The sequence below is a fragment of the Maniola hyperantus genome, chromosome 4 (genome assembly GCF_902806685.2).
Source record: "Maniola hyperantus chromosome 4, iAphHyp1.2, whole genome shotgun sequence".
In the NCBI taxonomy this organism is placed as follows: domain Eukaryota; kingdom Metazoa; phylum Arthropoda; class Insecta; order Lepidoptera; family Nymphalidae; genus Maniola; species Maniola hyperantus.
The window spans coordinates 12835397-12857723 of record NC_048539.1 but is presented as its reverse complement, the minus strand read 5'-3'; the positions used below and the strand labels follow the sequence as shown (position 1 = coordinate 12857723).

At 38.5% G+C, this 22327-nt stretch overlaps 3 protein-coding genes across 4 annotated transcripts in view; 1 reads left to right on the top strand and 2 right to left on the bottom strand.

Annotated features, from left to right (window-relative positions):
* The window catches only part of LOC117997174 (uncharacterized), a 66825-nt gene extending 51025 nt beyond the window's left edge, over positions 1 to 15800 (bottom strand). The window contains exons 1-2 of the mRNA XM_034985361.2: positions 15354 to 15800; positions 1337 to 1521 (exon numbers count right to left, since the gene is read on the bottom strand). Coding sequence (XP_034841252.1) covers positions 1337 to 1521; positions 15354 to 15408 — 240 coding nt within the window. The 5' untranslated portion in view covers positions 15409 to 15800. The remainder of the gene's footprint in view (positions 1 to 1336; positions 1522 to 15353) is intronic.
* A 1554-nt stretch (positions 15801 to 17354) lies between these two features.
* Positions 17355 to 21522, top strand: LOC117997176 (UDP-xylose and UDP-N-acetylglucosamine transporter-like). The gene is made up of 4 exons (XM_034985365.2): positions 17355 to 17707; positions 17901 to 18022; positions 18740 to 19007; positions 20028 to 21522. The coding sequence occupies exons 1-4, from the start codon at positions 17543 to 17545 to the stop codon at positions 20412 to 20414; spliced, it is 942 nt and encodes a 313-aa protein (XP_034841256.1). The 5' UTR covers positions 17355 to 17542; the 3' UTR covers positions 20415 to 21522.
* The window catches only part of LOC117996816 (RNA-binding protein 1-like), a 411711-nt gene continuing 410901 nt past the window's right edge, over positions 21518 to 22327 (bottom strand). For both annotated transcript variants that reach the window (XM_069498075.1, XM_069498077.1), the window contains exon 6: positions 21518 to 21797. In XM_069498075.1, coding sequence (XP_069354176.1) covers positions 21791 to 21797 — 7 coding nt within the window. In that variant the 3' untranslated portion in view covers positions 21518 to 21790. The remainder of the gene's footprint in view (positions 21798 to 22327) is intronic.

Sequence of the window (22327 nt, the reverse complement as noted above, 5' to 3'; positions counted from 1 at the left end):
TGTAATAATGATTGATGCAGGTTTTAGACAATCGCCCCGCGGGAGAATGACAGCTACAATGTCACGATCGCAATCATCTCTGATTGGTTGATGCTCGCTCACTATTGGCTATAATGCATTGTTGCAACAAGAATCGCACAAATTCAGCCAATCAGAACAATTGAGATTGTAATAATGATTGATGCAGGTCTTAGACAATCGCCCTACTGGATTGCTTTGTTAAAGGCGGAAATAAATTATCGGACGCAGCTAACGGACGCGGCTTATAGATATCTGGATAATAAAATGTACACTTAACTGTGCAAACAATCGGACGTAAGTAGCGGACGTAACCTTGAGTGCTCGGAGATCCGATAAATATTTCGCAAGCCGCGTCCCAAACGACTTTCCACAGTGCATTGCATACATATCTGTAGTGGCCACAGAATGTATAGTCCACGTCAAGTTGAGATATCAATCGGGGTTAGCGCGGGGGCTGTGCGGGTCTGTTCAGTGGTCGCTAGAGATGGGAGTTATTGGCTATTTCTGGCTACGGTTATCCAACAGTTATTTAGTTTCAATACCGATATTGATAACCGTTGCCGAATATTGGTATCAGAGGTTTCCGTTGTAGTAACTAAGCTAGCTGCCGTATCAATACCGTCTGTATAGCTAGCGCGCGCATATTTCACTAAAATAAAACCAATTTTACTTTCATGAATAGCGTGAAGTAATCACAACCTTAAGTTCATAGCAGCAAAGTTTAATTATAATGATCATTGACATAGGTCAAACTATAGTGGACGCCTGCACGGATAGTTTTCCACAGTCCAGTTAATCAAAAACATTTTACGACGATTGATAAAACAAAGAGGACCTTATCTTTATTACTCTAAGGCTAACTGTAATAAAATTGCTAGATCAAAGTGTAATGGACAAGTATTTGTACAGTTAAGCCTAAGAGAGAGTAAGTTAGAGATAAGGTCGGCTTTGGTTTATGAAGTTCTTAGTTACTAAGCCGGTAGCCAATAACCGCTCCTTCTCAGCTTTCAGTGAAAGAAAGAAAGAGAAGGCATAATTATTGCGATTTTAGTTACCAAAAAACCAAACAATGCATTGTCAGTTGCCGGTTGGCAACGTTGCGTTGTCAGGTGGTTCGTCATAGATGATAGCTGATAACCGTTGCTAGCTACGACAATAACGTTACGGTACGCTATAGGCACGGCAGCGGTTTTCAGTTACGTTAAGCTATAGCGGACACATGTCTAGTGGTCGCGGCTGCCAGCCTTGCGGACACGACCAATAGTTTGTTTCCGCCTTAAGTAAATAATTGATTGATATAAATAACTGTGCTTACCTTAACATCAATAAGTCGGACAGTGAATGCAGCTGCGTCCGGCGCATTGAGTCTCAGCTGGCAGGGGCTGGTAGAGTTGGAGGAGGGAGGTCGCAGCAGCGTCAGCGCCAGCGCTGCGCCTGCGCCGATGTTGTTGCCGACCTCCACCTCTTTGATGCGCCCGCATAGTAGGCTTGAGCAGTATGCTGGGGACAAAATAAAATAATCTTTATTTTGACAAAAGTTACAGGGTAACCACAACACACTAAGTAAAGTACATAAGTGAGGTACACCAAGTAAAACCTAGTAGTAATAAGCAAGTTCCTGGCCCCCTAACTAGCATTCCCTGTGCCAGTCTTGCTTAACACTTTGAATAAAATAACACGTTAGAAATCAATGATTTTAGGCTTTTTCTTGGTTTAACAGAATATTAAAATGTAAAATTAATAATAACGGGTAAATAGGTACCTACCACGATTAGTATCTTATGTGATAGATATATGCCCGTTATTTGCATTATAATATTATGATGTTAGAAATTATTTAGCTACTAATAGATGACCCATTGAGAATTCTTTGATTTTCCGGCATAAAAAGTAGCCCATGTCCGTCGCCGGGATGTTCTTAAGCTATTTCTGTAGATACCTACCTTATAAAATGTCCAAATCGGTTAAGAGGATGGGCCCTGAAAACTATATGACCACGATCTCTTAAAACTGTGGTATGACTAACTACTTATAAAAACGCAGGCGAGATCCCAACCAAGCTGCAGAGAGCTTTATTCTTACTTTTTTTTAATGTAAAACAGAACGCGATTAGCCTCCTCGTTTCTAATAATTCGAACCGCTAGGATATGGAACCCCTTCCAGCATCAGTTTTAACCTCTACTTTTAATATGTAAACTTACAAGTCAAGAGGTAATAGGTATTTTCAAGGTAAGTGCGCTTTAATTTTAGGCTGCAACATCGCTTGGCAGCATTTTAGTGTTATCACAATTCTACCATTTTTCGTACGTTGTAATTATTATTTCCCACTTGTTCAAATTTAAAAATCAGTCGAACCTCTTTTATATCTTACCTATTTTATATAAAATAAACTAGTATTCGCGACGCGTCCATCACATTTACATATTTTTAATATTATCTCCCTTTAATGGCAAAACTAGTTAGGAGTCAAAAAATACCGTTCCCACGTCTGCGGCTATTTTTATCACCTGCTTAGAATATTTCATACAAATTAAACGTACAAAAAAATCAGTCAAGTGTGAGTTGAACTTGCACACGTAGGGTTCCGTATTATTGCATTATTCGGATTTATTCCTTTACTTGTGATATAAGACATACCTACATACCTAACAAATTTCATGATTCTAGGTTGTACGGGAGCGATATGCAGGCTCGACCGTACCAAAGGGGAGATCTCCCACCGAGCGGTTGGTTGTGCTCGGTAGCGCCAGCTGGGCCGACGGTTGTATCTTGAAACTTCTATATATAGTCCAGATTGCAGAACACTCTGTTAGTGCGAGTACTGTCGGCGGTACATTTGTTCGGGACTATGTCATCGATTGAACAGCGCCATCTAGTTTCTATTGTGGCAACCGCCACAAGGTCAATGGGAAGTAGGTGCCCTAGCCCCTACAGGTTTTCTTGACAGACACGACGGACAGACGGACAGACAGACAAACAGACAGATAACAAAGTGATCCTATAAGGGTTCCTTTTACCTTTGGAGGTACGGTACCTAGCCTGCATATTTTTAGAAATATGCAGGCTAGGTTGAACACCTTGTTTTTGGCATTTTTGCTTAAAATGTGCAGTGTTATTCTGATTTTGAATGAATCATCGAAATAATAAATTGATACCTAAACATTTAACTTTTGAAATACACTGATAATCGGCATTGGGTGTTAAAAATAAATTAAGGTTTTTTATGGAAAATCATCGAGATTTTGCTTTCTTTTTTGTGCTCTCATCATCATCAACGCCAGCGTGGTAGGCCGAGGCGACGCGCGACGTTGGCGTGATGAGTAGATGAGTTCGATGAGTTAGCAGTTACGTGGCCTGAAGAGGCACGGAATAGGAAATGGTGGAAGGATCGGAGGGAGGCCTTTGACCAGATAGACGTGGGACAGTACAGGCTAATTTACATTAGAATTAGAATTTTGTACTCTGCAAAAAATGGTTTATATCCATTAAGTTTTCCGTTAAACTGCACCTCAACTAGTTACGTTAGCTAATCTATTTATAGCCCGGCTTTACGTAACCCATCCGACACGTTTCTTGGTTAACAGAAAGTTGCTATGCGACGCGCTGACGCCAGTAGCCAATACCATGTCTGGCTGCTTCTTTAGCTAAACCTACTTACTTCTGATTTCAATTCGCACACCTATAACTTTTCTTTATTATATTTATATTATAACATTCAATTCCTGAGGAGCTTTCTGATACGACACCTCGTAAAAACCAATAAGTAGGTAAGTATAGTACGCGACAGACGTTAGTAGGTACTATTAAATATCTTCTGTGGCGATAGATCGAGATGGCAATCGGGGAGGGAACGCCCCGCACACCCGCGCAGCCCCACGCTGGCACGGTGCAGTCGAGCGCGGGTGACGTGCAGTGCGGGTATGCGGGGCGTCCCCCCGCCTCATACCCCGATTGCCATCTGAACCCGTCGCGGACTATACGTGGTAGATAATATATTATTATCATTATGTGGTACCTAGGATTTTATGGTGTGACCTAGCTTGCCCAGGTAAGCACTTTCTGAAAGAAAATCGTAAGTATAAATCTACCTTTACCAAATCGCAACCGTAAGCATTTACACCCTCACCACCTGGGTGCCTGGTGCACTTCGACCGCCCTTTTTCTTCCACGCACATGCAAACTTTGGAACCAACTACCCTCGGCGGTATTCCCACTCGAATTCAACATGGGGTTATTCAAGAGGCGGATCAACAAATTCCTGAAAGGCCGGCAACGCAGGCGGTTCCTCTGTTGCTGCAAATGTTAATGAGTTACGGTAATCACCTAACATCAGGTGCTCCTTTTCTCGCTATTTTTGTAAAAAAAAACCGGCCAAGTGCGAGTCAGGCTCGCCCAACGACGGTTCCGTACTGCAGTCGTATTTTTTCGACATTTTGCACGATAATTCAATAATATGACGCATAAAAATAAATAAAAATCTGTTTCAGAATGCACAGGTGAAGACCTTTCATATGATACCCCACTTGATATAGTCACTCACTTCGAAAGTTGAAAATACTAATTATTAATTCATGACCACAATTTAATTTTTTTTGTGTGATCTAACCCTAAATTCACGGTTTTCAGATTTTTCCCCAAATGTCAGCTATAAGATCTACCTACCTGCCAAATTTGACCTAGAATCATGAAATTTCATGATTCTACGGGAAGTACCCTGTAGGTTTCTTGACAGACAGACGGACAGACAGACAATAAAGTGATACTATAAGGGTTCCGTTTTTCCTTTTGAGGTACGGAACCCTAAAAAACCGGCCAAGTGCGAGTCAGGCTCGCCCAACGACGGTTCCGTACTACAGTCGTATTTTTTCGACATTTTCGATAATTCAAAAACTATGATGCATAAAACAAACATAACTCCGAAAAGTTAGAGGTGCGTGCCCGGGATCAAACCCCCGACCTCCGATGAGAAGGCGGACGTCCTAACCACTAGGCTTTCACAGCTTATACTAGGCTATCACAGCTTAGATATACTGCACGTCAATCCCTCATCGCGTGTTGATCAACGAGGCGTGATTCATTTGATTTGTAACGCGGCATCCATTCTAATCGAGAATCGAGGAGGCTGGAGCATGTGTAGAAACGTGCCTCGTTTACGAGATTGCCATTCTTGTGGTGACTTGAGTGATTAAATAAGAGGAAGGTAGACCGAGTAATTATTAAGTAGTTAATGTTGTTATGATAATTGTGTACGCGTGCCATTCTTCAAAGATAACGACCCCCGTCTGACCGCTGCTTTGATTTGCATTTTTTTTAATTTATAGACTAGCACTTGGCTGCAATCAGACCTGTGGGCAAGTGATTATGCAGCCTAAGATGGAGCGCGCTTGCCTAGAAGATGCCTATACACTCTCGACTTGAAGGACTTGATATTATAATTGGAGGGGAAAACTGATGCTGGAAGGGTGTTCCAAATCATAGCGGTTCGGATTAAAGATGAGGAGGCAAATCGCTTCGTACGTATCCGTTGAATTTCGACTACGAACTGGTGCAGACCTTGGCGATGCCTTGCGGTACGATAGTAGAAGGGTGAAGGAGGAACCAGGTAGACCATTTTCAAATATGGCGGGGGAGAGAGCTATGCTTGGAGTTTCTCTACGCGATCCAATCAGAAATTAGGAGATCCGTAGTAACCATAGTAACCGACGTAGCTCAACGGATTGCGAAGCTGAACTGGCAATGGCAGGGCACATGTTCGTTCTTTAGTAATAAGGTTTGCTGGCACCCTTCGGGTACGGATCTCTAAAAAGATGCTCTCACATCATGAACTTGCATAAGCCATGAGAGTTAATATTACCAAATAGAGTGGTAGCACGTGTACTAATCGGTGTCACGTGTGTATTGAGTAACCACATAAATTTTTCTCTTATCATTCTAGTATATTACTTACTTTTAATTTCTTATTTTACCTGGTAATGTAAAAACAGCAGACTATTATGAGAAGGTGCCTACGCCATTTTCACTCTAAGTAGGTAACTACTTACCCTACCTAGATAGGTACTTATCATCTTCTAAATAATATAAAAGGAAAAATCGAGCGATTGACTGACTGATCTATCAACGTACAGCTCAAACTACTGGACGGATCGGACTGAAATTAGGCATGCAGATAGCTATTATGACGTAGACATCCGCTAAGAAAGGATTTTTGAAAATTCAACCTCTAAGGGGGTAAAATTGTGTGTTTGAAATTGGTATAGTCCACGCGGACGATGTCGCGAGCATAAGCTAGTATTTTATTACGATTTCTGAACACTTTAAACAACACCCGAGGCAAAAATCAATGTAGGTAATTAAATTAACCTCACTTGCTAATAAATTGGGGTCAAATTACTAAAGACATTAATGTCTGCGTCCATGTTCGATATTGGTCTAGACTCTATAGAGAGTAGCTAGACTCTAGAGTAAGTTAAGATATCGAACAGACGATAAAGGTTTTACAATCTCTCAACCTCTATTTCAGCCCATTAGGGGTTGAATTTTCAAAAATTCTTTCTTAGCGGATACCTACGTCATAATAGCTATCCAGTCCAGTAGTTTGAGGCGAGCTGTGCGTTGATGGATCAGTCAGTCAGTCAGTCACCTTTTCCTTTTATATATTATTTAGATTTTCAATCAATCCATACTAATATTATAAATGCGAAAGTGTGTCTGTCTGTCTGTCTGCTAGCTTTTCACGGCCCAACAGTTCAACCGATTTTAATGAAATTTGGTACAGAGATAGCTTACATCCCGGGGACATAGACATCCCGGAAAATTAAAGAGTTCCCATGGGATTTTTAAAAAACTAAATCCACGCGGACAAAGTCGCGGGCATCATCTAGTCTTTTAAATAAGTAAGCCATATCCGCGACTCCAAGTGTGCCAACAAACGGTTGGCCCCAGCAGTAAGACGACCTAACTGTCCCGTCGGAGGCTTGAGAATCTTCACATGGGAACGGAGGCGCTCTCAATAGCCAGTTACTTGGAAACAATTTAATCCGCAGCTCAATTTTGCAACAACTGTGTTATTTACTCATAGATTAACATTAATGCAGAGCGCCAAGGTTTTTAGAAATAACTATAGTGATCCGCTCCGACTTCGCACGGGAGGTGCAATGTAGCTCGTATAGGTACTAATGTAGTGTCCAGTGTTGAGTGAGGTTGTAGTCGTCCTAATGAGCCAAAGAGCTGTCCTAATAAAATAGGGGATGAAAGTTTGTATGGGAAGCTTTTAATTATTGTTATTGTTAATTGAACTTTGGAAGGTAGGTTCTCTCTAGAGGGTTAGCTAAATTATTTTTGCGACAATTGAAAGGTTAGGTATATGAACGTCCCATGTTTTTGAAATTACGGGTAAAAAAAATCAGCATTAAGGTTACAAGCTTTAAATAATAAAAACCTGTATAAGTTATTGTGGAAATCCCCCGTTAAGGGTGGTAAAATGGGGGATGAGAGTTTGTAAGGGACGGTTTTATTTATTGCTAACTTAAAATTTGGAAGGTAGGTTATTTCTAGAGGGTAAGTATATTCAGCTAAGAAAAGATTTTGCAAAAATCTACTCCTAATGGGGTGAGATGGGAGTTGAAAGGTGATACGAAAGTCCTATTTTTTGAAGTTAGAGATGAAAATATGCATTTAGGTATTCTGGGTTCCATACCATAAGATGAGACTGCGTGAATAGGTAAGTTAGGCCTTTTGCAGCAGGAAAATTTCTAATCTCATTAGAAACCAGAAATTTTACGCGGACAAAGTCGCGGGCAACTGGTAGTAATATATACAGGTGAGTCTTCATCTGCAGTAATAGGCTAGTTCGGTCCCAGGCACGTAACACTAGCTTTTCTTATGTGTGTGCTTTTCAATTAAAAAACATCACTCGCTTTAACAGTAGGTAAAGGAAAATATTGTAAATAAACCTGTATCCCTCATATAGTTCTCCAAAACATTCTCAAAGGTGTGTGAAGTCTGCCAATCCGCACTTGGCACTATATTATATTATGTACTAGCTCATCCGCCCCGGCTTCGCTCGGGTGGAGTTTAGAAAATAGAATTAAATTTTTCTCTCAGTAAGAACCATCCTCGTACTTCAAGGAATATTATAAAAAAAAGAATTAGCAAAATCGGTTCAGCTGTTCTCGAGATTTGCGATGAGCAACACATTTAGTGATTCATTTTTATATTATAGAAGATGTTGAGGCAAAACATGTATAGGGCTTAACAGTTATTTCATTTCCAAACCAATTTTTTTTTTTTTTTTTTTTTTTTTTTTTTTTTTTTTTTTTTTTTTTTTTTTTTTTTTTTTTTTTTTTTTTTATTAACTATCAAATATTGAACATTTTACAAATACTTTTAACACAACAAAAAAACCACTAAGGTTTAGTATGTTGCTTATCATTCCGTCCATTAATCGATTTTGGGTATAGTGCTTCCATAAATAATATATACATTATGTATAGAAGCACTATTATTCAATATATTATTACAGATAGGTAGATATTAAATAAACTACTGCATGTCGATAGCCATTCACAAAAACTGGCCTTCCCAGTTCATCTGAGATCATTTTCATTAATAAAAAGTGGCCTAGAACTCTACAATAAATGACCTCGCAACTCTGAGTAAACAGAATCTTTGATTTTAATACATCAAGCCAAGTCAGATCAGAATTTAACACGTTTTTACTGGACATTAAAATATTTCAGACATGTTCTGTACTTACTTAACACTAGCCTTTCCTTTTTAACTCCCGGCGCAAAGAAAAGGCTGTTATAAGTTTGACTGCTTTGTTTGTCTATCTGTGGCATTTTTCGTTATTTTATAAAAGCTGAAAGTTTCTCTGCGTATTGTCCCCAACACAGGGAAGAACGTTTGTCATGGTGACTTTGAGAGATCATGGCAACCCCCTGCCAGACACCCTCAAAGTTTAAAAGTTTATGGGTGTCTGGCAGGGGGTTGCCACGACAATAGGTGTCTGGCCAATGCATGATTTCTAATACTATTCCCAAGAAAATATAAAAAAATTACTGCCTAACAATTAAACGTGGAATAACGGTGGTATAGTTATACTTTATTTTGTCTTTCTCTATCATCAGTAATTGACATTTCAAGGAAAAAGACAAAACAGAGTATTACTATTCCACCGCTATTCCACGTATATTTGCTAGAGGGTTAGACTTTATATTTTGACGTAAGGTTTTTGACACCTTTATTACCTGCTATCTCCCAAAGCCACCATGATCCAAACACACATCCAAACAAACGTTCTTCCCAAATCCCAGTGTTGGGGACAAGACGCAGAGAAACTTTCAGCTTTTATAAAATAAGAAGGTCTGGCACGCGGTGGCTCTCTCTCTAATAAGTTTCTCAGTAATACAACTGATATTTAGTTTACTTCCCCAATTTTGTGGACGGCCTACTTTAGCACAAACCGTTGACTAAAATGTACCTAATACATATGTATTTAGAAAGTTGTAAGCAAATCAGTTTCATAGGTGCATATATAGGGGCTGAAGAGTGATGACTAATGCACAGTACTAACAATCATATTTTCTCTTTCTTTCAGGGCTGTCTACCGCACAGTTTCGCCAGACAGATTTTTTGGAAGCTGTCTTTGGCTGGCAATAGGATTCAAGGTTATCTGGATCACAAAGCTTGTCGGGCACTGCCCTGCTCCGTCAACGGGCCGAGCCTTATAAGAAAATGTTTAATCTTCTAATTTATACGTCTTACTCAGAAATCACGCGCATATTGAAGCTCAACATACCTATGACGTCAGACATGTAAATCATTTAACATGTCAATATAAAAACAGGTTTTTGGTAGTACATATTTTTCTATGTAGATAACAGATATCTACCTTGCGAGGGGATTGGCATGTTGACAACTCAATTTTTGCCTCGCTACGCTCAGGATTCTATTTTTCAACCTTGGAATCCTTCGCTGGCTCGGAATTCAATACAAACTCTCGCGACAAAATAACAATTTTGCAGCCTTGCATAACAAATAACAATTGACGCAGGTAGCCCTAAAGTACCTAGCCTTATTTTTCTTTGATTTTACGTCACCAAATATTTGAGATTTATCGTCGATTTAGGATCAAACCGAGACTTCACTCACTCCAGTTCACTCTGGCATCGTTGTGTACAGACCTGTCAAAGGAAGCGACTATCAAGTTCCCGTTCTCCTCAATCCATTACCGCCTTTCAGCGTTAATTGCGTTACTACACCGAATACACACACTTACGTAGGTATAACACTATTTTATATATATACATTTTAGATAGGTAGTACGCGACAGGTCGAGATGGCAATCGGGGTGGGGACGCCCCGCACACCCCTCGCGATAACCCGATGCGGGCGAGCGCGGGTGACGTGCGGGTGTGCGGGGCGTCCTCCCGCCTCATACCCCGATTGCCATTATAACCTGTCGCGTGCTTACTATAGGTATATCGGCAATACAGTGTACACACAGTGACACAACACACACACACCTACGCAATGGCCTCTATTACAAGCGAAATTAGTCAATTTATCGGCAAGTAGGTACCTAATTGCTCATTATGGATGCGGGTACTGAAAAACTAACATGGATTTGTATTCCTTTTCTATTTTTAGCCTCAACTATAGTCCGCGACAGGTTGAGATGGCAATCGGGGTGTCACACCCGCACGTCACCTGCGCTTGCCCTCACCGGGTTAGCGCGGGGGCTGTGCCGGTGTGCGAGGCATTATAGTGTATTCAATATTAACTGACGTGTTTCCACTTGAGACCATCATTAGCAATAACAATAGGATTACATTCGACATGCCATGTAAACACCTAAGGGGTAATAAACCAAACACTCATAGAGCACATTAATTTTTAAAGAACCCGGTTCAACCTTATATTTTGTTACAAACCAACCAGTGCTGATACTTTTGAATTCACCCGCCACGACTTAATCCTACGTCTTATTGTTATTGTTAATGACGGTCACAAGTGGAAGTGGAAACACGCCAGTTAATATTGAATGCACTATACCTCCCCGATTTCCATACCTGTCGCGTACCTACTACAGTTGACCCGCCCCGGCTTCGCCTGGTGGAATACCTATTCCATAGATAAATATTAATTTACTAAATGATGCCCGCGACTTCGCGTGAATTTAGATTTAAAAAAAAATCCCATGGAAACTTTTTGATTTTCCGGGATAAAAGTAGTATATGTACTGTGTACCGTCTCTAGGATACAAGCTATTTCTGTACCAAGTACCTAGATGATGTCAAAGAATTCGTTAGCGTGGATTTAGGTTTGGGGGTAAGGGTTCCCCATGGGAACTTTTTGGTTTTCCGGGATAAACAGTAGCCCATGTCCGTGTCCGGGATGCAAGCTGTCTCTGTACCAAACGCCGAAATTTGGCTCGTGAATGTCTACGATTCAGCGCCATGAAAGAGGATAGGAATGTTAAGTTGTACCCTACCTAATACTTACAAGAAAATTTTACTGTTTCAAAAATATATTAATTTAAAAAATTAAAACCTGTTTTCGTCCTATATACCTATAATATACTATTTTTGTGAAGTAGTGGATTATACGAGACCTTTTGCATTTATGGCACAAAAAAAGAATTTAAAAAACCGGTACCCATCCAATAACCCAATGATATTAGAAGAAAAAGAGGTAGATAGGTTACTTATATCAAATTCGATGTTTATTAATGGCACGCTGCGTCAGCGCCGAAAGACTCAACACACATAAACGCATAGATAGTATTTTAACCTCACACAACAGAGAGTAAAGGACGGTGAACTAATAACATCAGCTTCAGTTGCGCACGAAAAAGAGACGGTTATATTTTGCACTACCTCGTCCTGCACAGAAGAGTGGAAGAAGGACGGATATATGCCTAATAATGCGAGCGTAAAAGAGACGGGACGAGACGGTAAACTAGAAACTCCAAAGAAAAAAAAAAACAGTAAAGTCTTTTCGGCTAATGCCGATTTATGCCTACACTGTAGTTGTATAGTAAAATAAAAACCTTATACTGTGGTATTTAATATATTACGAACTAGCTTTTTCCCGCGGTTCCGCTCGTTTTTAGGGTTCCGTGCCCAAGGGGTGCCAACGGGACCCTATTACTAAGCCTCCGCTGTCTGTACGTCCATCTGTCAGCGGGCTGTATCTCGTAAGCCGTAATAGGTAGACAGTTGAAATTTTCACAGAATGTATTTCTATTGCCGCTATAATAAAAATAATAAAAATTAAATTAAATTAAATAAAGGGGGCTCCCATACATGGAAAAGAAGTCGAAATAAAATTACTAAATTTTACGCGGACGAAGCCGCGGGAAGGTAGGTAAAGGAATAAAATGTGAAATGAAAATATTTTTTATTTTTGAAAATATTTACTATTACACAATCTACATACCCATAGCCAAAATTCCCTCATTGTATGAAGAGACCCAGCAGTGGACCGTAAAAAGATGTTAGACCATAGTTAATTTATCCTTCCCTAAAACAGGAAATATGCACACTATTTGAATTGTCAATACTCAGAAGAGACCTATCTGTTTATTTTATATTCTTTGATCGGAAACTTTAAAATACGTACAACGATAACTTGATACGTACTTATGGCATGTGACATAAGGTACAAATTGCAATGAGTTGCATTTTACACGAACGTGCACGAGTTTGTTATTGTTAAATAAGTGAAAAATACGAATTATATAAAAGAAATAGTTTTACTTACGAATGAAATGTGATTCCTTGACTTTTGGAAACCTTGCTTGTGTAGTTTGTGCAGAATCTCATCACACACGACGGCATTTTCGGTTGTTTTGGGAGACGAAAACAAAATACACATTACTATCAACGACGTCATCGATAGCGCGACGACAGCGGGCGACTGAGCTCAGGTTTGCTAATTAGCTTAGTTTTAACGTGCCACTTGCGGTCCGCGTATAACGTATCTACCTATTTACTTCTAATATCATTGCAATAACCGGTACAAAATAACGACATTAAACGACTTTGCCATTAATGAAAATCGAGCAGTTGGAAATCATTACGTAGCTTGTAGGCAAGTTGTAGGCTTTATGTTAGTCGTTACGAAACGATTGGTTCGAAGCATTGACTTATAAGTTTTATATATATATATATATATTACTTCGTTAGGACAGGGCCATTGAACAAGCAAAATGGCACCGACTCATTGGTCCTAAAATGTTTATTTAGCACCAATGCAACCTCAGTGACGTCTGGATTTCAAACGGGTCGTTCATTAGTATCTAAGAGGTGGCGCTGATTTATTTGGTTCCAAAACCGTGAAAAATTTTGTTCGCTTGTTGGGCATATCTTGTCATTTATATCGATGGTTCGAAGGCAGTTTGTGCACACGAGTAGAATGGATATCTACTCATGTGATTTGTGTGTGTGTGTGTTAGAAGAAAAAACCGCCCAAGTGCGAGGCAGACTTGCGCATCGAAAGTTCCGTACTACCTACAACTACAGTCGTATTTTTCGACATTTTGCACGATAAATCAGAAACTGAATATGCATAAGTATTAATAAAAAAATCTGTTTTAGAATGTACAGACAATAGAATGTACTTTTACCACTTGGCATAGTAATCTTACTTTGAAAATTGGAAATACTAATTATTATTTGTTCATGAACACATTGTAATATGTAACGACAAATTCATTGTTTTTAGATTTTTCTTTTGACGTGGGCTATAAGACCTACCTACCTGCCAAATTTCATGATTTTAGGTCAACGGGAAGTGTCCTATTGGTTTTTGACAGATACGATAGACATACAGACAGACAACAAAGTGATTCCATAACGATTCGTTTTTTCCTTTTAAGATACGGAACCCTAAAAATTTACACATACCTAATATATCTACGACTGATATAACGTGCTAAATGACCTTTATGAATAAAATAGGATACGTTTTGAGATTGACTCACAACCGTCTTCTACTTAATTACAGTCAAAATCAATCACTCGAACTCACACACTTATTGATAAAAAAAAATAGATTCGAACACTTAGATCCGATTTTTAATTTTGGTAAGATTCGTTAATAATAAGTTAAATCAATTTTTTTCGTTTCTACCGGCATTTTATACGGCTGCCACTTTGGTTTTACAAAAACAAAACTTGGCCTCGGTTAAGCAAGACGAATCGGTAAACACATCAGTAATTAAAATCCATACAGCTGTTTGAGATGCTTCGAGAGTAGGTATAAAGAATCCCGCATATAAATAGGTTCTTTCTTTCTCTATTCTTGCTGTCGGGAAAAAAAACTCAAAAAAAATATTTACAAGTGCTATAGGCAGAGATTCCTAGACCTCCTAGGACCTATAGGGTTCTCGATGTGTTGTTGGCATTTTCAAATTCATATACTTACGCTACAGGTCGAGATGGCAATCGGGGTGGGAACGCCCCGCACACCCACACAGCCCCCTACCTAACCCGCGGGGTGATTACGTTTTTACGTTTTACGGGGGTTTGAACCGTCAACCTTTCGGTTTTCAGTCCACTCCTTTACCCGTTGAGCTATTGAGGCTCAAAAGGTACCTACAGGATTTTAGGTTTCTCGTCCGTTTACCTTGCTTTATAGAAATGCTGAAATTTCGTGGTTTCACCACACGAGGTACACGAGTAGATTCATGTGGTTTGACCATCAATCATAATAAAGCATGCTTTTTGTAAATATGTATTAAATATCATATTAACTACAGTGTGTTCGATTAATTTAAGAATTTATGATAAGAACTGAAGGCGATTTGTATTGCTTTACGGTCAATAAGACTCCAGCTACAATCACCTTCACAAATTAGCGGTAGATTATGTGACGTTAATAAAACCTGTGGTGTTTGAATCACAATGACGTGAATAGGTATTTACCTAATAAATAACTAGGTATTAGCTGCTATTCGTTATGTAGGTATCACTTAAATATTTTCTTCATGTTATGGTCAGGAACATTAATTTCAATAAATAAAATGTGGAGTGTAGACCATTAAGGATGGGATTGTTCTAATTGGAATCAGGAACAATTTTAAATATGGAAGTGATAAAAATTCATGTGGGGGTGTAAACTGTTTTACAAACGTTCTAATTAGCTTCACAGAAGAAAATGGCTTATGTATGTAGCCTGTAACCATAGAAAATTAATAGGGGTTTTTATATTTTTATCCATCGAAAGTTGAAGAGATTCGAAAGAAAACGTTAAAAAACGTCAATTTTGAAGGGTGGGTAGTTGAAAAAGTAGGTAACTAGGCACTAAATGGTTAAAAGTCTACTCACCAAATTGCAAAGCATGGAGGAAAACTAGCAGAAACACTAAAAACCCCGTCAACATGTTTCTAAAAGTACAAAATAGCACACTTTCAACATAGAAACAACATTATTAAAAAAATTCAGAACGTCTTGCATTGTGCACCGATAGTGAAAAAACAAACAGTAAATTTTTATTTTTAGCACAACACTACGTTTATTCACACAAAAAATATTATATTGAGCACTTGATACATAAAAACTTAATTTTTATGCACAGTAAAAGGAAATAGTTACATTTCGGAAATAACTAAGTTACGATAATATGTGTACGATATATCGTATGGTATCATAGTAGCGCGAGCGCGTTGAACACGTCTATTCGCTTCGGCGCGGGTAAGCGGTTAGGACGGCGGGAATGGAAAATGGAATGTACGACCGACCGGTGCGAAGTGCACCCAGCTGGCGCTTGGCGGATGTAATCTGCGTAGGAAACCGCTTTGTTGGCAAATGAGCTCACCCAGAGGCTTTGACGGAGCTACCTTTGCTCTTTTTACGCCTAAGTATATGTATACATAATATAAGACTTGCCCTGACTGCCTGACTGATCTATGAACGCACAGCCGCAAACCGCTAGGGTTAGAAACTTGCAATTTTTATAGTGTACAACCTTTATAATGTCGGCGATATTAAGAAAGGATTTTTGGAAATTACATCCCTTCAAGGGGGTTAAACAGGGGATGAAAATTTGTTCATACAAACATTTTTGATATAATATGTGTACAGTTTCGCAGCAGACCTCTCACTAGGTGAATACAACAGCGTAATATAAATTATGTAGAGAGATCAAAGAGCCTGATCCGTCCAGTAGCTTGAGCTGTGCGTTGATAGATCAGTCAGTCAGTCTGATGGCCCGGCGTTTGCTCTAACTAATGGAATATCTGAATATCCTACTTTCAGTGAGAGTCTGCGTAGAAAAAGAACATAAAGGTTCTTCTCAGACCCAGGGGCGCGTTAGTTTTAGTTCGCGTTAAAATTATCACTAGGTCCTACTGTATATCATACAAATCCAACAACTGACAATCAAAAGGTGTAATTTATTACGTATTTTGAATAAATTATTTGATTTTGATTTTGAAGTAAGTATAATGCAATCTCAAGAGATGTAACCTACCACGTTGATAAATTATGTCAGACAGCAGTGGCATGCATAGGGTTTTAACTTTAATGTTAAAACCAAGATTTGTAGGCACTTACTTATCTATTTACCGGCAAGACAATGATTCGTTAAACTGTGACAATGACTAGGTTAAGCAGTACTTTTATGCCTTTATGATCTGCACGCTACAGTCAGGCTAATATAGTAGACTAGATGATGCCCGCGACTTCGTACGCGTGGATTTAGGTTTTTAAAAATCCCGTGGGAACTCTTTGATTTCCTCGGGATAAAAAGTAGCCTATGTCACTCTCCAGGTCTTAACTCATTCAAAATATCACGTCGATCCGTTGCGGCGTGATTGAAGGACAAACCAACAAACGAACAAACCAATAAACCAACAAACCAACAAAAAAACACACTTTCGCATTTATAATAGGGGTAATGATAATAGGGGTAGTGAGAGATAATCTATGAATCAGGCGTTTTCTCCTTATAATGTCTATCTGATATAATATGTAGTTAGTTAGTTACGTCGGTCGAAATAAATCTGCAACACCACAGGATCAGAGGTTGACTACCTACATGACTGGAGTTTATTTCTACCTGCCAGTTGCAGTTCATGGTGCTACCACAAGAACGGTCAATCTATAACCATGAATGCAATAATATATCACGCAAGTTGAGGCACAGAGGCACATGCGCGGAGTACGAGCGCCGTGTATGAGCGCCGTGTATATATAACACTTAACAGAGAATTGTCTAGTAAGCCAAGAATCCAGAGTAGTCAGAGAGTAGTACAAAGTTAAATGACAGCAACTTTTGACACTGACAGATGACATTGACAACAAAACTTTTAAAAAGTTTGCTTTGCTGCTGCCGTGGCGTGGCCCGTGGCGGCAATGGACAAAAATCAAAATCAAAAGTTTAAAAAGTAGAAAAATATTGTACCTACCTAAATTGCACCACAATGTGTTAAATAATTATTAATTTCTTCCGCCCAAATATAACATTGTAAATCAAGATAGTTGTGAAAAACGTATACGTTAAGGAAAAAGTAAAAATGTCTTACTTCAAAAATATGATTAAGGTTTTTGCGGGTTGTTGTTCAAGCGCTTTTCTTATGGAAATAATGATGGAAAAGGCTCCACAAAGTGCAAATCTTGTAACGTTTCTTCAGTTTTTCTTCATAGCCCTGCAAGGGCTTCTAACTTTAAAATCTCGGATGGTAAGAAACTTTCTACAAAGTAGTGTCATGTTTTAAAAAATTGTAATTTCAATTTCAAAGTTTAAATTAAAATTTTTGCTTGACGATTTAACTAGTATAAATGAATAACCTGCATTAATAAGTGACTGTAAATTGCCACAATATCATGTTAGCAATAATACTTAAGTAATATGTACTGACAAACTCTTTACAGTTTAATCCTCAAATACCACTTAAAGAATACTTCATATTAATATCATTATTCTTTATAACAAGTGTGGCCAATAACTATGTGTATGCTTTGCATGTGCCTTCTACGTTACACATGATCATAAGGTAATTATTATTTCATTAACTTTCTTTTATTTACCAAAGTACATAATGTTATCAAAATCTGCCACTGCTGGATAAATGCTTCCTCTCTTATGAAAAAGGAATGAAAATTGGTCCCACTGAGATAATGGGTTGGTATATTTATTCACAAATAGCGTTTTTTTAATTGCAAGATAGGCTTGCTTGACGACTATTATGTTTAATAAAAAGCAACGATGGTATAGGATAGAGAACATGCCTTAAAGGTGCTTATTCACTCTTGACTTATAGGTATTTAAGTATTTAGGTATTTAACTATATATGGCACAAATCATAGAAGCCGGAAGGGCATTCCACACCTTAGAGGTTTTTGTTCATTATCATGATCAACTTATCGCCGGCTCACTACACAGCACAGGTCTCCTCTCAGAGTAAGAAGGGTTTTGGCCATAGTCTACGACGCTGGCCATGTGTGGATTGATAGACTTCACATACCTTTTGAGAACATTATGGAGAACTCTCAGGCATGCAGGTTTCCACACGATGTTTTCTTCACCGTCAAAGCAAGTGATATTTAATTATTTAAAATGCACATAACTCCGAAAAGTTAGAGGTACGTGCCCAGGATCAAACCCCCGGCCTCCGATTAGAAGGTGGACATCCTAACATTCCTAATCACTACGCTATCACAGCTTTTTTGTTAGATACAACTAATTCTAAATAATGTTATAATTTCTTCAGATCTGCCTCATCACCTGCAAGTATGCTTGTAAGTTGGTATGCCAAAAAACAAAGGCCAAGAAAGACAGCCCTAATCGGATCTGTAATAATAAGCATTGGAGTGTCACTGGCGATGTATGGAGGTGCCGCTGTTGTTGAAGAAAGGAAGGGGAATTTCCTACACTGGTGTCTAGGAGTTACTATCTTGTTGACTATGTTAATAGTTGGAGCACTAACCGGACTACAGCAGGAGATATTGTTTAAAAAGTTTGGGAAACATCCAGAAGAAGTAAGTATTATTTTCTTTGTTCTATCATATTCCTCACACTGGAAAGGACAGTGTTGTCAGACTCCCCACTAAGTGAGTGGATGATAACAAGTGAGTCGCAGAAAGCGATTGGTATTCAGGTGGTGCAAGTCTGTGGCATATGGAAGTCCCTGCATTTCTCTAACATTTTTAAGGCAGAGTTGCAGTTCTCCTTTGCGACTTCATGATTGTTAGCAGTGCGTCTCAAAAGCTTTCCAATTTCCATACATTTCTATACAAAGCAGTGATATAATATATTTTTGATAGTTAATTTTTGACGATCCCCCTGGCGCAGTGGTAAGTGCTGTGGTCTTATTAGTGGGAGGTTCGGGGTTCGATTCCTGGCAGGTATTCGGAACTTTGTAATTTCTAAATTTCTGGTCTGGTCTGGTGGGAGGCTTCGGCCGTGGCTAGTTACCACCTTACCGGCAAAGCCGTGCCACCAAGCAATTTAGCGTTCCGGTACGATGTCGTGTAGAAACCAAAGGTTTATTAAAAAATGCCATACCCCTTCCAGGTTAGCCCACTTCCATCTTAGACTGCATCGTCACTTACCACCAGGTGAGATTGCAGTCAAAGGCTAACTTGTATTGTATCTGAAGATAAAAAATTAGTGTTGCGGGTAGTGGACGCGTGGCCCACCTTTAAGTGCTCTGTTCAATTTCGTCGCGTTGTATGCGTGCGCTTGCGAAAGCTTGCTTGCTTATGATTTATGAAATAAAAAAACTGTTAAATTTGTGGTTGTATCACAAAAGAAAATTACTAAATCACATATAGATGGCGCTGTTGCCATTAATTTGCAATGTTGCACATAAAAATGTTAAAATATCTTGTACGATGGATGGTACGGAGCCTTTTGTATGCGAGTCCGATTCGCACTTGACCGTTTTTTTTTTAAAATTCAATATAGCAGGGCTATCGTGTTTAGATTTTTTTAAATATCAGCATGTATAACAAACCTACTACATTAACCTGAGGTAAATTAAAACTTTTTTTTTTCAGATGCTGTTCTACACCCATATGCTGCCACTTCCTCTGTTCTTGAGTATATACCCTCAACTACGCAGCATAGCATCCGATCTATCTTCCACCCTTTGGTTAATCCTATTTGTTAACATTATATCCCAGTTTTACTGTACACATTCCGTCCATGAGCTAGCAACTAGGGAAAATTTTACAACTGTTACTTTTATATTAACTTTAAGAAAATTTGTTTCTCTTCTGATATCCACCATAGTTTTTAAGAATAATCTGACTGTGTTACACATTTTTGGAACTGGTTTTGTTATATTGGGTACATATTTCTATTTTGATTTTTTTGTCGGTAGAAAACAGCAACCTGTCAGTTATAAAGATAGACAATCTAGTGTACATGAAAAAGATAAGTAAAATTGCATTATCATGTATAAAAAACTCCATTGAACTAAATACTGCACTTTGGAACAAGTTTAGATTTAAAATTGGTAATGGTAGGTATTTTCAGTATTTTATTTATTTAGGGATAATTTATATTTTAGCAAAACCTGTTCAGCTCTTATTGTAAGTAGGGTTGCCAGGCGTCCGGATAAAGCCGGACATAGGTAGGCTTTTTGATTGCGCGTCCGGCCAAAATATACGGTGTCCGGCTTTTGTTAGGCTTTTTCATCATTTTTAACATCTAAGTACCTATATAAAAGGAAAAGGTGACTGACTGACTGATCTATCAACATACAGTTCAAACTACTGGATGGATCGGGCTAAAAGGCATGTAGATAGCTATTCTGCTAAGGATTTTTAAAAATTCAACCCCTTTTTATTTTTAAGGGAGTAAAATAGGAGTTCGAAATGTATGTAGTCCACGCGGACGGACGAAGTCACGGGCATAAGCTAGTAATCCCAAACAAATGATAAAAATCTCAGTCGGCGTTAATCAATCACAAACATGTTTTCAAAAAACATCCAAAGTTCAATTATTATTAGAAAACAGTTTCGTTTGTTTGGTTGGTGGATCAAAATGGTTAGCGCCCACTGAGATTTTTGTCTCTATCATTTGTATGGGATTATGTAACAGAGAGAGCGCTATAATAAACTTCTTTCTGCAGATAGTGTATAGACTTTGTTATGTAGTGTCCACTAGCAATAAAAGTTGCAGCACTCAGCTCTGGGCTCTCTGCCCTGGCAAGTTAGTTGCACTAAATTTTAAACAAAGCAATCAATTTCTGCATGATTTTCCATTGAAAGGGAATGTCAGCAATTTCTTGTAGAACCACTTCTGAAGTTTTATTGCTAGTACACACTGCCTTAAAAGCACACTCTATTCTATTTATCTCAGCATAAGGTAATTTTATAAAGTGTTTGTAGTCTTTTTGGCATGGAGTAACTACCATAGTATATTTATTTTTGAATATTTATTTATATTGTGATAACTGATAATATTGTTTGTGACTTGTGAGAATTATTATTATGATATTATAACTATCATATTATTATGGTTGTTTTGAATAAAACTAATGTTTATACTTAATCTCACATTTATTTTAACATTTTATAGTAATACTAATTGTACATTAGGTACTAAAAGTTAATTAACTTTAAGTGATACAATAATTAATCTATTTTGATTTTTGATCTTTTTTACAAGAATGACAAAATTACAAGCTGCAAATGTCGACAATAAAAAGTAACAACTAGGTAGGCTAAGTCTTAAACACACGCATACGCAAATCTCTTACACTATTTTTACAGTTAAATCACAAAGTCCAGTCTTTATACCACCAATAACATTCTTAGTATCTGAAAACGAACAAAATTTTTGTTAGTAAAAAAATACAAAAATTCCACTATCTATTATGTATTCAGACCGGAATGATTGACAACTGGAGGTGAAATTATTGTTTTATAGTAGCACATGTATAATAGTCCGCGACATGTCGAGATGGCAATCGGGGAGGTAACGCCCCCGCACAGGACCCGCGCTAACCCGGTGCGGACGAGCGTGGTTGACGTGCAGGTGTGCATACCCCGATTGTCATCTCGACCTGTCGCATACTATGTAAATTCATCAAGACTACTTCTTTTATTGTTACACAAGTACAAATTTATCAAGACTAATAACAATGTTTTTATAATAAAGCTGTGATAGCCTAGTGGTTAGGACGTCCGCCTCCTAATCGGAGGTCGGGGGTTCGATCTCGGGCACACACCTCTAACTTTTCGGAGTTATGTGCGTTTTAAATAATTAAATATCACTTGCTTTAATGGTAAAGGAAAACATCGTGAGGAAACCTACATTATATGTCTGAGCCTTCTCCATAATGTTCTCA

Coding starts and splice junctions, on each gene's coding strand:
- LOC117997176 (XM_034985365.2), top strand. CDS start 17,543: ATGTCTTACTTCAAAAATATGATTAAGGTTTTTGCGGGTTGTTGTTCA. Junction 17,708..17,900: donor TAACTTTAAAATCTCGGATG/GTAAGAAACTTT, acceptor AACTCTTTACAG/TTTAATCCTCAAATACCACT. Junction 18,023..18,739: donor ACGTTACACATGATCATAAG/GTAATTATTATT, acceptor TAATTTCTTCAG/ATCTGCCTCATCACCTGCAA.